Here is a 12,356-nt window from a genome sequence, read left to right as displayed (position 1 = left end):
CAAGGCTAGGCCAAGCTCCTTGCCAAGGCACCCAATCGCGCCGCAGAGACGGTTGCCTCTAGGGGGTCGAAGCTCGTCAGCTGATAGCATATATTCGCACCGATTCGGGCAGTTTGGCTTGAGTAAGCCGGTAACAGGATTACTGTAACCGTCAAATTCGGACGTCCGTCTGATGTTGTAGTTGACATCACCGGAGTCCGAAATCGACGAATGAAAAGTAGGAACCGGTATTTGAGGGGGATTCTGAATTGATTGTAAAATGCTAATAGTAAACTTCTAGATAGATCCATCTAAAGCAAACAAGTTGCTGAGTTAACAGCAGACAAATAACGATAAATCCAGCAACCACCAGGCTGGAAACTCTCAAGCTTCGACCTAGGTGATATTTGGAAAAGAAGATAATAAGTTTAAGCCTTTTCCCTCCCGTCTAAATGCCACCTTGCTTATTGTTCTCTTGGCGGATAGAACGTAGCCAGTGTCCAATTTGACCTTCTGAGTATTGACTTTACAATCCACATCAACAGACTAGGTGCCAAAAGAAAGAATGGCCACCAAGTCATTGGACGTAGGATGACAGACACATCCGCAGTTAATAGGCGACATCCCCCTCGAGTTCTCGAGATTCTTTATCACCCGGTGGTGTTTCATCGGGAAAGCGAATCATTCGGTTAGGTGGAATCGGCGACGACATGTTCGTAAGCGATTCTGGATCCACCCCTGCAGCTTTAGAACCAGTATCGAGGTTATCTCGAGGACCAGCGATCTCACTGGTGGTTGACACGCGTGCAGGAGAAGGCCTATTAACAGCTGAGTGCTCTGGAATTACTGAACCACCAATACGATAAATGGGCCGTAGCGATACGGAACGAGATTCAATAGGGGTATTGCAGGCCGTCTCGTCTCTGGAGCGACTTCGGGGGATGACCCGCCCGCCCACCTGGAAGGATACCAGATCCTCAGGTGATGACAGGGTCCTCGAAATCGTTCGAGGAAGGTAAATACCGAATTTTCCCAAGGGAATACTAAGCCCGTGAACAACCTTTCCAATGATGAGTATGATAATACTAGCAACATACTCATAAACAAGTGGGGATAGCTTACGACGCTGCAAATGACCATGAACCAGACTACAACCGATACGTCTTCTTGAAGACGAGCCACATCCCACCTTGGCGTTCCTCCTTGATCGGGATTCAACGCAGTAATGAATTCCAGCGTTACGTATAGATAGAAGATAGCCGAGCAACCAATTGGTCCGAAGAAACCCATGAAAATAGCTTGTCGTAAACCGTCTATCTGTGGAATTTTCTTATAGGATAATAAGATAAATGGAAGACGCCTAAGCAGTAGTATCAAGATTCCTAAGGGGATCAGCCGGTAAATTGGAATGACATCGTTCGCAATAAAACTATGCCACTATATCATGTATGAGTTAGTATATACCTATACGTTTTCGAAAATGATTTTATTGGGGTATCTCTTGACGTGCGAATCGAGTTTCACGGCTGACTGCTAGACTGATTTCCGACGCAAATACCGAGGCTGGTTCCGATGGCAATTAAAAGTGTTAGAATATTCTAGGAAATACGTACTGGACAAACTGCGCCATACCACATGAATATAGATACGTTGAGGAGCATATCAATGGTGGGCTGAAGCGAACTGAAGAGACATTATGGAATTAGCACAAACGTCGAATCAAAATCAGACAAGCAACTTAATAATCAAGATCGGGTGCATACTGATCCCAAGTCAGTAAACAAAGTCCACAATCGTTTGGGGTATATCAGGCGCTCAAACCTCATCAATCGTTGCCAAGCGGAACCAATCATCCCAGGTGAAAGCATTCCCAGCAATAAAGCAAGCTAGAATGTCGTCGCTCCCGATCATACCGCAGGTACCCGTAATAAGCAGCGCAAGTGAGAACGCAAAAACGAGAAAGCTTTCACGGTCGACAAACTTATGCTCTTCGCAGTAATGCAGTAATTCTTTGGCGATCCAGCCTACGACAGCGCCATATACCACACTAAGGATGATGGTGTAGCCCCAGGTCTCACCAAACCACAGACCTATAGCAAGACCGGCACCGCCGGATTCATTGACGCCGCCATCACCGATATATTTGATAAGGTATAAAGCGAGATATAAGAAAGGGTAGCCAAGCCCGTCGTTGGCGCCTGATTCCGCGATGATGATCGTTTGGAGATTCTTGGGAACGTTGTGATCTGCGAACCTTCCCTTCACAATTACGTTTGACAGGACCGGGTCGGTCGGAGTCACGCAAGCTCCAATCGCAAGGGCATGGAGGAAAGGTAAGTTTGGTAGTAGGGCCCAGACGAGGAGACTGGTCATCAACCACATCGCCGTCATTATCGGCCCTAAAAGTAAAGCTAGAGGCTTCCATTCTAGTCTTAAATAACGACTTGGTAATTGAACTCCTGCGAGGACAAGCTGGACTCCGAGGACCAGGCGAGTGAAGTATAACGTCTGCAGAGAAAACCATTAGTGTCGACGGTTTGGATTCAAGTCGACCGTGGATGACGGGACTTATATGTGCGGCTCATTAAGTCGACTGTTTTTTAGGGGTCACAGAGAGGACTCTCAACAGGCGGGAATATTCGAGTGCTGCTTACAATCGCATTTAAGTTTTCTTCCGAGCCTGCATACTCTAGAGGCCGGACGAAGTTGGCGGCGTGGGGTGAGAAAGTAAGGCCGGCCAAAAGGGAGATGACTAGGAAGGCCTGTCAGCCCTACGCACAGAGCAGCATAAGAGAATATGATATAGACAGGGGCTTGGGGTTTACAAGACGACCAGACTTACGAGCCTCGGAGAGGTAAAAGTCCTCTTTAAGCAGATATGATACAAGACCAAAGAGTGAAATCCACCCGCCAAGAACACTAACAACAATGTTGAAGTTGTTAACAGCAAGAGTCGGCATTGTTGGCTAAACGGTCAAGGCCAAGACCAAGACCAGGACCAAGACCAAACCTCAACAAAGCTTCAAGTGACACCAGAATCGTCCTTGCAATTACGCAAGGAAATAAAGCAGTAATATGCTGGTGAAATGAATGTTATTGAATCATTTGGTTCTGATGAAGCTGTAGTGGTAATCGATAGACCTGCCACTTTGATTTCTGTGTATTGCGATGACACGGTTGACCGTCCCACGATGTTTGGTGAGTTGGTAATCAAGCGTTTCTGATTCTTGACTTTTCCTTGTCTCTTGAAACAGGCGGTATCGCTTTCTGTTTTGCTAATATGATTTGACGACGAAGATATTGATATTGCGACTGCTGAACGCAGGAGATTATTGGATCGGTAAGTAGCAAGTCGAGGAAAGAAAAAGAAAGTTATAACGAATGGAAATAAAGGTATCAGCGTCCCACTTTTCAAGATCGGAAGCTAATCTTGATGGGTAAGTGCTTTCGGATCGTTACGCTACCCAGCCTGCCAAATAAAACGGGGAATTATCGCCTCCGTTACACTGGGAATCTGCAAGATTTTGACATGTACGGCGGTGATCCTTCAGTCACTCCAAAATAGGGTCTCCAATTCTTGCTTGGTGATGCTGTACGTCGTTACGACCACTACCAATTACGATGAAGCTTCCACTGCCAAATGCCTTCTAGAACGTCTTTGAAAACGCCCTTGAAAACGCCCCTTAAGCCATCTGCATGCATACTTGCGTTCTATATACTTAGGAAGATGGGCTTAAAGCACTTGAAGCCGACGGACGTTCCGTGTTGTATTCTTCGTGACCTAATATTGTACGGCGTAAAGGAATTAGGCACCAAAACTAATAGCATCTAGTGACAATAAGGAGGTGGCAGAGTATCATTGTATGTGAAGCCAACAACTCATACGATGCCACCAACTGACAAATCGCAACCTTCCATATTTCCATGTCCAATATTTTCACTAGAAGCCACCAATGTGAGAACCCAAATGGAGAAGAGAGACTAGCTGTCCCTAGATGGTATCATTCATCACTAACTAGCATAATCGTCATTAACCTATCAACCTACACTTCATATTCGATGTGGTCGATGCTCGGTATGCGGCACATGAGTCGTATTGGTCGATATTTTCAGATCATCCGTCTTGCACCCTTAACGGCAAGTTCGTCCGCTGCCACATTTCCGGCCTCGGTTGCGTGACCCTTCACCCACTGAAAGTAAGTCTTCGTTCCGGCTTCGGTGCGCTCGTCGATTTTAGCCCGGACAGCCTCGACGAGATCCTTGTTTTTCACAAGCCCGTCCTTCGTCTTCCAACCGTTCTTCTGCCAGTTGACGTACCATTCGGTCACGCAGCTGATCGAGTACTTGCTGTCGGAGAAGATACGCATTTTCTCATTGACAGGTATGCTTTCTAAGGCACGGAGGATTGCTGTCAGTTCGGCTCGTTGATTTGTTTGCACCTCGCCCTCTAGACGTTCTGAAATATTCCTGTAGAATTTTGTTAGTGGCCCATCCTTTGAACCAATTCCAAATTAAATCACCTTTCATCATCTGGTCCAAAATAGACACCAACCCCTGCAACAGCACCAGCCCGGCCGTTGCCGATACTACTTCCATCCGTATAGACGTGTACTACATCCGTCTCATCTTCGACAACCAGAACTTCCTTGCCTGATGATTTCTTCTTCTTAGTGGGTGGTTCGACTCCTTCTTTCGATAGAGCTTCCTGGGCAGCCTCATTCCCATGGGTCCGTATGTATTCTATTGCGTCCTCTCGTGTACTAAATCTCTTGTATTTTGGTCCCTTCCAGCCCTTAATGGCTAGCGATGCCGTATCCCAATCGGTGTAAACTCCGGGCTCCCTGCCAACGGCTACCGCATAGAACCTCTCTTCACCCGGGGCTGTAGCCGATGTCTTCTTTCCGGCAACGTATGCTTCGGCATCCTCTCGGCTCAGGAAAGACTTATCTATGGAGCAGTTGTTAGCTGTCGGTTAAGCCCAACGGATACTCGGCTCACATACATGAAGCACCTCTGAACCCGGCCGTCTGTTCCTGGCATTCCGGCCAAGTCAGGTAGACTCCTGGGTTTACTCCAGCGCGCACAGCATAGTACTTTTGCGCATCAGCATCCATCTTGCGTTTCTTGCTAGTCTTGGCAGGAGGCGGGTTGGCAGGGCGCGAGGCGGTCTTCGACGCTTGGCCTTTCTTCGATCCGTTCGGCGGCATCCTTAATGATGGAAATATGGTCCTTTTCAAAGCTGGGCAGAGTTCACTTGTCCATAACAGCATGCAAGTACCCGTATCCAGAGAGAAAAGTGATACTTGTTCGAAATAGACCGCTTTGTTGCTGGCAATATAGGTGCGACAGGTTATTGAGCTCGTAAAGGTGCGTGAAAAGCGGTGTCGGAGGAGTCAAAGGAGTATCATTTTCATTCAAGACAAACAATCAAGGCCCCCCCAGAGAAGTCAAAGATGTCTGCCGTTCTCGTCAGCGCCTATCCCTTCTTTTTGCGATGCGAACAAATCCAAGTAGGCCTTAGAGAAGAGGGGGGGGGGATTCCGCGTCCTATCAAAAGGCACTATATCAGATAATTGATTGGTCCAAGAAAAGCTGCTTGGATCGAGTGCAAGGTAACATTGAGAACTTGGAACGTCCACCCGGACGCCTGCACCGCGTACTAGTACGTACCTAGCGATAAGATAACGGATGCACCTTATGTGGGCCAATTATAGCAACATCAAACATTGAACTACATGTACGACCGGTAGTACCTAGTAGGTAGCTTCTAGGTTAGGTGCATTCATACTAGAAGCCGTCAAATTCACCTCTCACGTTAAGAGTGTTGACAGGTACGGGTTCTACCTTGAATGCAGGTAGTTGTAAGATAATGTTCTGGTTTTAGAAAATGTACTATCTACAATTACTGGAGCCTTTCGAACCAAAGATATACAACCGGTACCGGGATATCCTTTTGGCTCAGACGGGTCAGAGTTAAGAAATTGCCCAGGCGACCCTTGATGATCAAGGTTCCAGTAAGAAAAACAGTAGAAGAATAAAAAGAAATGAGCAACAGGATGTCGAGTAGCGAATTCTGTCATGCCCTCGACGACGCCCCCTGTGTGACTTTTGCATAACCGTATGATTTCATCTAACGCCGCATGCATCCCCAACGCCAATCTAGGAGAGCGATTGCCAAACTCCTTTTTTTGCCACGAACTGAACGCCTCCCATGTTCATCAAGAAGACTGAAAATGCCTATGCGTGTATGTGTGGGTCAAGGGGTAAGGAATCTGGGGAGTCTGCCTCCCACTCCCAACCAAGTAGCGTCCAGTTCAATTCCTTACGATAATGTAAACCAAGACCCTGTCCACCACCGCAGGATCCTTCACAGATTCCAGAATCCCCGCATATACCACTGGCTCGGTCTTCGGAAGTCATGCCGCCTGTCAAGGGCATGCGACGACCGAAGACCACCCTGCCCATACGGGAGTGGAGAATACCCATTGAGCACATTGTACAAGGCTCATGGCTTAGGTAAAGCTCCAAGTCGTGACATAGATAGCCATCGGGGCTAGGGTGGTCGATATCAAATACCAGCTGTTCATCATTGAGCAGAGGCTTATCTTGGAAGCATTCAAACTCCATTATCTGTTCTTCTGATTCAGGTCTATTTTCAGACCTCACCAATTTCTGTGCCACCATACTGATGGCTCGAAGAGCTGCATGAGCCATAGGATTCCCCGTGTCTCCGAAACAGCCATGTTTATGCCAACGAGCATCACCAGCAATGGCGACAATTTGTGTCGTCTCTTTCGAGTCCGACTTTGCCTTAAGATTTGACTGAGGCTGGGTTGTCGATTGCGAAACATCCAGCTGCTTCATGCTGTTCGTGAGCTCAGCAAAACTGGTCATGCCGTCACCATCACTGTTGTCAGCGTTCCAATCATCACTACCCTCGTCGTCATCAGCTTCCTTTTGAGTACAAGCTCCTTTCTTAGCACCAGCTTGTTTCGCCGCATTCGATTTTCCGGAGTCAGATCTCCGTGGTATTGTGCGCTTAATGATAACAGCTCCAATTGGCTCGCCCATGCCAGCTTTTTGGGCTTTCTTTGCTGTCTGCTGTGCCAGAGCAATCCATACTGCAGCATCACGAGCGACGGCCGTCTCCATGCGCTGTACGGTACTAGGATGAGGACCCAAAGGGTTGCTTTTCCGATATATTGTTTGCCAAAATTCATGGGACCACATATGAGCCTGGGCCTGAGAACTCGGCGCTAACAGGGGCACAGTGATCTCTCCTAACCAAACCTCTTCTCCTATTCCATCAACAGCACGGAGTGCCTTTTCGAGTTCCTCATACGGGAGCTCTGTCTTTGGGCCAAGAACAATGTATAGCCATTGGGACTTGGCCATGTGGATGCTTCGGCCATTGCCTTCATTGACAAAGGCTGTTTTGAGGTGGGGGGGTAGGTCGGCCGGCTTTATGCAACGCCGCAGGTGTGGAAGGTTTCGAGCACCGTCATTTCCTGCGATGCGCTTAGCAACTCTATAGTCGGCGATGTTAGCTATACTAGACACCCTTGAACAATCGTAGTAACTTACTCGAAAACACCGAATGTGCATTTCTGCGGCGCACGTGTGACATAAACTTGGCAAAGCGCCAAGCCTTCGCGAAGTTCAAGAACGGTCTTTAAAGGCACCAATGTTCCCTTAGGAATCTCCGGTGGAAGTAGACGCTTTGCAATGGGGTCGAGCGTCTCAACCACGGCCTCGATGGAACCGCTCATAGCTAAGGTTCTTAAGGATATAAAGCGTCTAGTCTGATTAGGAATTGCAATGGAGGACAAGATAGGCCTGAGATTTTGGGATGGACAAGGTGAATGGGACGTGCAAGAAAGTTATTTGGGTTAGATTGGCCGTCCGGACGAAAATATCCTGAGTCAGGATCCAATGTTCGGGTTGACGCGATGGAGATTAATACCGAGGATTGATCCAATTGTTAACCATGAGGGGAGCTCCAAGCATAGTGCTCAAAAGATGAGAGATGCATGGACTAACGAATGGATGGGGTGCAAGTAGAAAAGAGTCCGCGTGGGATAATTGGCAAGATGGGTCGACTTATTTCGAGGATGAGGAAGTGGAAGGTGGAAATTCTCGAGGTAGGTAATGCGTAAATAGAAAGGAACAAACTTAACTAACGTTGAGTCTTGAAAGTTGTGAACCTGGAGCTGTTGCGATTTCGAGTGGCTTGCAAGTTAACTGAGCAGGAAGTAACTTGGAAGCAGCTTGGTCTCATGTGAAGAAGGATAAAAGTTGGGTGTAGAAGTTGTGTTCAAGTGAAAATTTCAAGGTGAAGTTCTAAGCTATGTAGATCTGAGGTGGGACAAATTGGAAGATCACGACTAGACCCTTGCATATGCTACAAAATTAATTGGGGTTATGAGGTACGTACCTAGACTAGAGCCAGCCTTGAACGTTAGCGTCGATTTTAGGGAAGTCATCTAGAAGAATAAACCTCCGTACCTTCCCATGGTATTTCAGCACTGCCGGTACTTTGGAGCCATCCATGGGTATTAAACCTTGATTGTGTGAGTAACCTTTCCCCACGTGCGGGGGTTATCGATTAATTTCTATTTACGTACATACGTCAGGCTCGATACACCTGAATACCAGGGCTGCCAGGTGCTTAATTTATGACTCGTTCTTGCTTTCACAAGGGATGACGTACCGCAATGTATGGCATGTTGTTTAGGTACTTACCTATTGAATGTGTAATTATTATATTCAGGGCATACCTCTACTGTACTGGGTAAGTAAGCATGCATAGTAACCTCCTGAGATGTTTATGTGCTACGTCATAATACCTACCCAGGTAGGTACTTATCGTAAGGAGAATTCATCGACGATATTCTCATCGTCACATGCCACTGCGCTGCTTTTTTCCTTCCTCTTATTTTTCCTTTTCCCTGTCTTCTTTATCTTCATCTTCTCCCCCCCTCCTCCATATGTTTGTTGAGCCATACAGCATGTGCATATATTTATGTATTGTGCAGCATTTGGCTTGCTTTCCAAGGTTGTCCCTGCTTATCTGCATAATTCCTACCACCGAGGCAAGGGTTAATCGTGGGGTTTGTTGCTCTTGATTCGCTCCCCCACTATGAGGCTACGCAACAATGATTGGGGCGATGGGTTGGGACGACGTGTGTACAGAAACAGCATTCCGTCGAGGAGACCGGAGGCCTTATCTCCTTGCTCTTATTTCCACACGAATGCTGCGCTCTTGATCCAACACGTGGGTTCGTATCCCTAGAAGAGACGTTTCTGCGGTATTTAATGAAACGGTCCTGTACGTCTATCGACATCTACCTTTGGCCGCTTTGGGTACTTAATAGCTCAGGATTTATATGAACAATACCGAGCCGTAGTTAGCATCCCTTCCCCAGCTTTAGGTTGCACAACTTACAACCGAGCCTTGGTTGGAACGCGATGAATGCAAGATGCCACATAAAACTGCTGCGACCTATGACCATGTGACGAAACTGAGATCGGAATGAAGAAGCAGATCTTGGGTTTTTACGTTATTGCTCCACGTGATTCTATACCGAAGTCACAGCCCTGCGCTGCCGTTCAACAAAAGAGCTTGCACAATGTGTTGGAACTTCAACTTCTGCAGCTATGTATTGGATCTCACAACTGTGCTGATCTCAGATTACGGGGGGTTTGCTAGTTGGTCCCCTTGGGGAAATACTGGGGTACTTATATTCAGCCCCCGGAGCAAATGGTTGGGCACAGAGCATTGTCCGACGGCTCTCTTATATCATATCTATGCATAAAGTCCAAAAAAAGAAGCCATCGCCAAGACGGATCTCCGGTAAATCTCTCATAGTACTCGAAAGGATGAGGCCATGCCGTCGCACTGCGTAAGCCACGCACTCGCGCCCGTCTCGGCGCCGAGAACATAATCTAAAACTAGCATGGGAATTGGGATAAGTAAGCGGAATAAAGATGTCGCCAAGTTCGGAGTTATGTGTTAGGCGTTGTGAGATATGAAAAGGGGCAGGTCAACCAAATCTGGAAGCCCCAATAAGGAGATTGTAGGCCTATTAAGCTGGCCGAGCTTCGCAGTCCCACGCTTTTTATCGACATCCTCTCAGCGGGCTTAATAAGTGTCGTTCTCATTGCGCGATAAATAGGATTACGTCGCAGACTCCCCAGGCACCACCTGGAACTTCAAGTCAGCGAATCAATTGCAGTAGCACTTACATGGCGTACGCCCTGAGACCTCCTCCGGTCGGAATAGACATATAGATCCAATGATAGCGAGGGAATATAGGCGGATGCAATTGCTGTACACAGTAATCGGTGTATATTCACCAGCTTGGAGCCTCGAGATGGATGGCTAAGAATGCGTTGTTTGTTGGCGATTGCCTGCCTGGAAAGCTATCTAGTACTGCTTATACGAGGCACTTTGGGGCAGCTGGGGCAGTAGGCTTTTCTTATACATAAAATCCTATCATCCATCCTTCGCGCTAACTTTGCGACTTGGCTCTCCGTGACTTACCTACAGACCAAGACGCCTCACTAACTCAAGTGCCCACCTATTTGGTTTAGCCTTGTCTCTTGGCTCGAACGCTTAACTGTATCTTAGTGTTTGAAGACAGCCCTTCGGTGAAACTATAACTCATTGCTGTGGCATTCTATAAAACACGCAGGTGGTCCTAAATCCGCATCAGCCGCCGACTAGAAAACAGAAACACCGAACCAGCAGTGCCGTAAACAATATTGTCGATCCCGGCCAAGACACTCAGCCTCTAGGCTTATCCGTCTCAAGTGAGAGAACGCATCTGTTCGACCCTCATCAGCGCCGGATTGGCTTGGCTTTTCATATCGAAGAAACCTGCCAAGGTTGAAACGGGGCCAACTGTTGAGCGCAGCCCCATAGTCGTCAAACAGAGCCCAGAGCCCAGAGCCCAGAGCCTTACCACGTTCCCATATTACGACAGCTTGTGAAGACATATGTAATTAACGTCAGGAAACGCCGCAACCGCTGACAGCAACTTGGAAAATCGACATCATACGAACTCATACCTCATACATTGCCCACTTGCGCCCGCAGCCCACATCTATCAACGTTGTCGACCCACAGATAGAGGAGACGGGGGCCACTCTTTTTTATATCATATCAGCATATTCGCCTTTGCCTCCGGAAGGAGAGGTGATATCACAACCGACGACGACTCTCGAGAATATTCGAAGATCCGATATTTTCGAAGTTTTAATAATACCGACAGCATTCACTGTCCTCGATTCACCTCGATTTCTTTTTGCGTCACCTTCAACGTCACCGTCAACGTTACATTCCGACACTTTTTATTCGCCTACTTTATATTTATTTTATATTTATTTTACTTCGCATTCGCACACGGCTTTGTGTACAGCTTGCACCGCATATCGGTCCGTTGTGCACTGTGCGCTTTGCGCAGTGGGAAAAAAAACTGAAGCAATTGAATCGAGTAATGAGATTTACGCCTCAACCAAGAACCGTTAGACGACATCCGACTTCTGCGTTAGTGGCAACGCTGAGGGAAAGTTTTCAGTGCTTTAGTGCTTTAGTGCTCTAGTGCCAGTGTGAGGAACCGACAAGACGGATACGACGGTCGGAAGCTCCTGTCAATTGGCACAGATTGGCAAGCCTATCGAAAAAGCTCTCCAGGGCTACTGCACAATTACATTACCTTACCTTCTAGCCTCATCCGATTCGCCGGTTTCGCTTCTGCTGGTACTGCTGCGTACATACATAGTACCGCTGGTAGTACTTCTAGGTGCTACCTTACTGCAGGTTCCTACCCTCCTTCACGCTCCTGCCCTTATATTGGACGGTAACCAATCTACCGTACCTCTTGGTATTGACTCTGTCCGCACTAGCGGTCTGCGCTAAGAAAAACCTTAAACCAGCTAAGGTTAAGACCCTGAAAAGTCCGAAAGCAAGACACCCACCGGTACCTAGGTTACTAGGTTACTTTGGTTATTATGACTCCTCGTCTGCACGTAAAGGGCCCTGGTCCTCTCGAAGTTGTTGCGCCAGTCGAATGTGGCATCTCAACTACGCACCAGTATTCTAATAATCCTCAAGGTGAGTAAGTCAAGTTCATTCAGTGGAAAGAAAGTTTTCAAAAAACCCCCCGTTTGAAAATAAAATTTCTTTTTCTTTCTCCGATTCACCATCTTCCTCGTCGTCATCAAATTGCATTCCTGATTTCCTATTCAAACGAATCAATTACTTTCTTTTCCCCTTAATTTCACCAAACAACATCCACCAATACCTAAGTACCTTCTACCCGTCATAAGACTTTCCATCCCACCTTGAATCTCCTGTTTCTGTAAGTTTGCATAAA

At 47.2% G+C, this 12,356-nt stretch overlaps 2 protein-coding genes across 2 annotated transcripts; both read right to left on the bottom strand.

Moving 5' to 3' along the window:
• Positions 1 to 485: 485 nt before the first annotated feature.
• Positions 486 to 3,064, bottom strand: F4807DRAFT_65366 (Sodium/hydrogen exchanger family-domain-containing protein). The gene is made up of 5 exons (XM_048003307.1): positions 2,822 to 3,064; positions 2,634 to 2,731; positions 1,801 to 2,487; positions 1,593 to 1,652; positions 486 to 1,416 (listed from the first exon to the last, which is right to left on the bottom strand). Exons 1-5 carry the CDS (start codon positions 2,937 to 2,939, stop codon positions 823 to 825), a joined length of 1,557 nt encoding a protein of 518 aa, XP_047854931.1. The 5' UTR covers positions 2,940 to 3,064; the 3' UTR covers positions 486 to 822.
• Positions 3,065 to 5,812: 2,748 nt separating this feature from the next.
• F4807DRAFT_65198 (uncharacterized protein) lies at positions 5,813 to 8,224 on the bottom strand. Its single transcript, XM_048003306.1, has 2 exons — positions 7,564 to 8,224; positions 5,813 to 7,507 (listed from the first exon to the last, which is right to left on the bottom strand). Exons 1-2 carry the CDS (start codon positions 7,746 to 7,748, stop codon positions 6,217 to 6,219), a joined length of 1,476 nt encoding a protein of 491 aa, XP_047854930.1. The 5' UTR covers positions 7,749 to 8,224; the 3' UTR covers positions 5,813 to 6,216.
• Between the last annotated feature and the right edge of the window lie 4,132 nt (positions 8,225 to 12,356).

The sequence above is a fragment of the Annulohypoxylon truncatum genome, assembly GCF_022578515.1.
Source record: "Annulohypoxylon truncatum strain CBS 140777 unplaced genomic scaffold F4807scaffold_13, whole genome shotgun sequence".
NCBI classification, from domain to species: domain Eukaryota; kingdom Fungi; phylum Ascomycota; class Sordariomycetes; order Xylariales; family Hypoxylaceae; genus Annulohypoxylon; species Annulohypoxylon truncatum.
The sequence above is the reverse complement of the archived record's forward strand: the minus strand, read 5'-3'. Positions and strand labels throughout refer to the sequence as shown.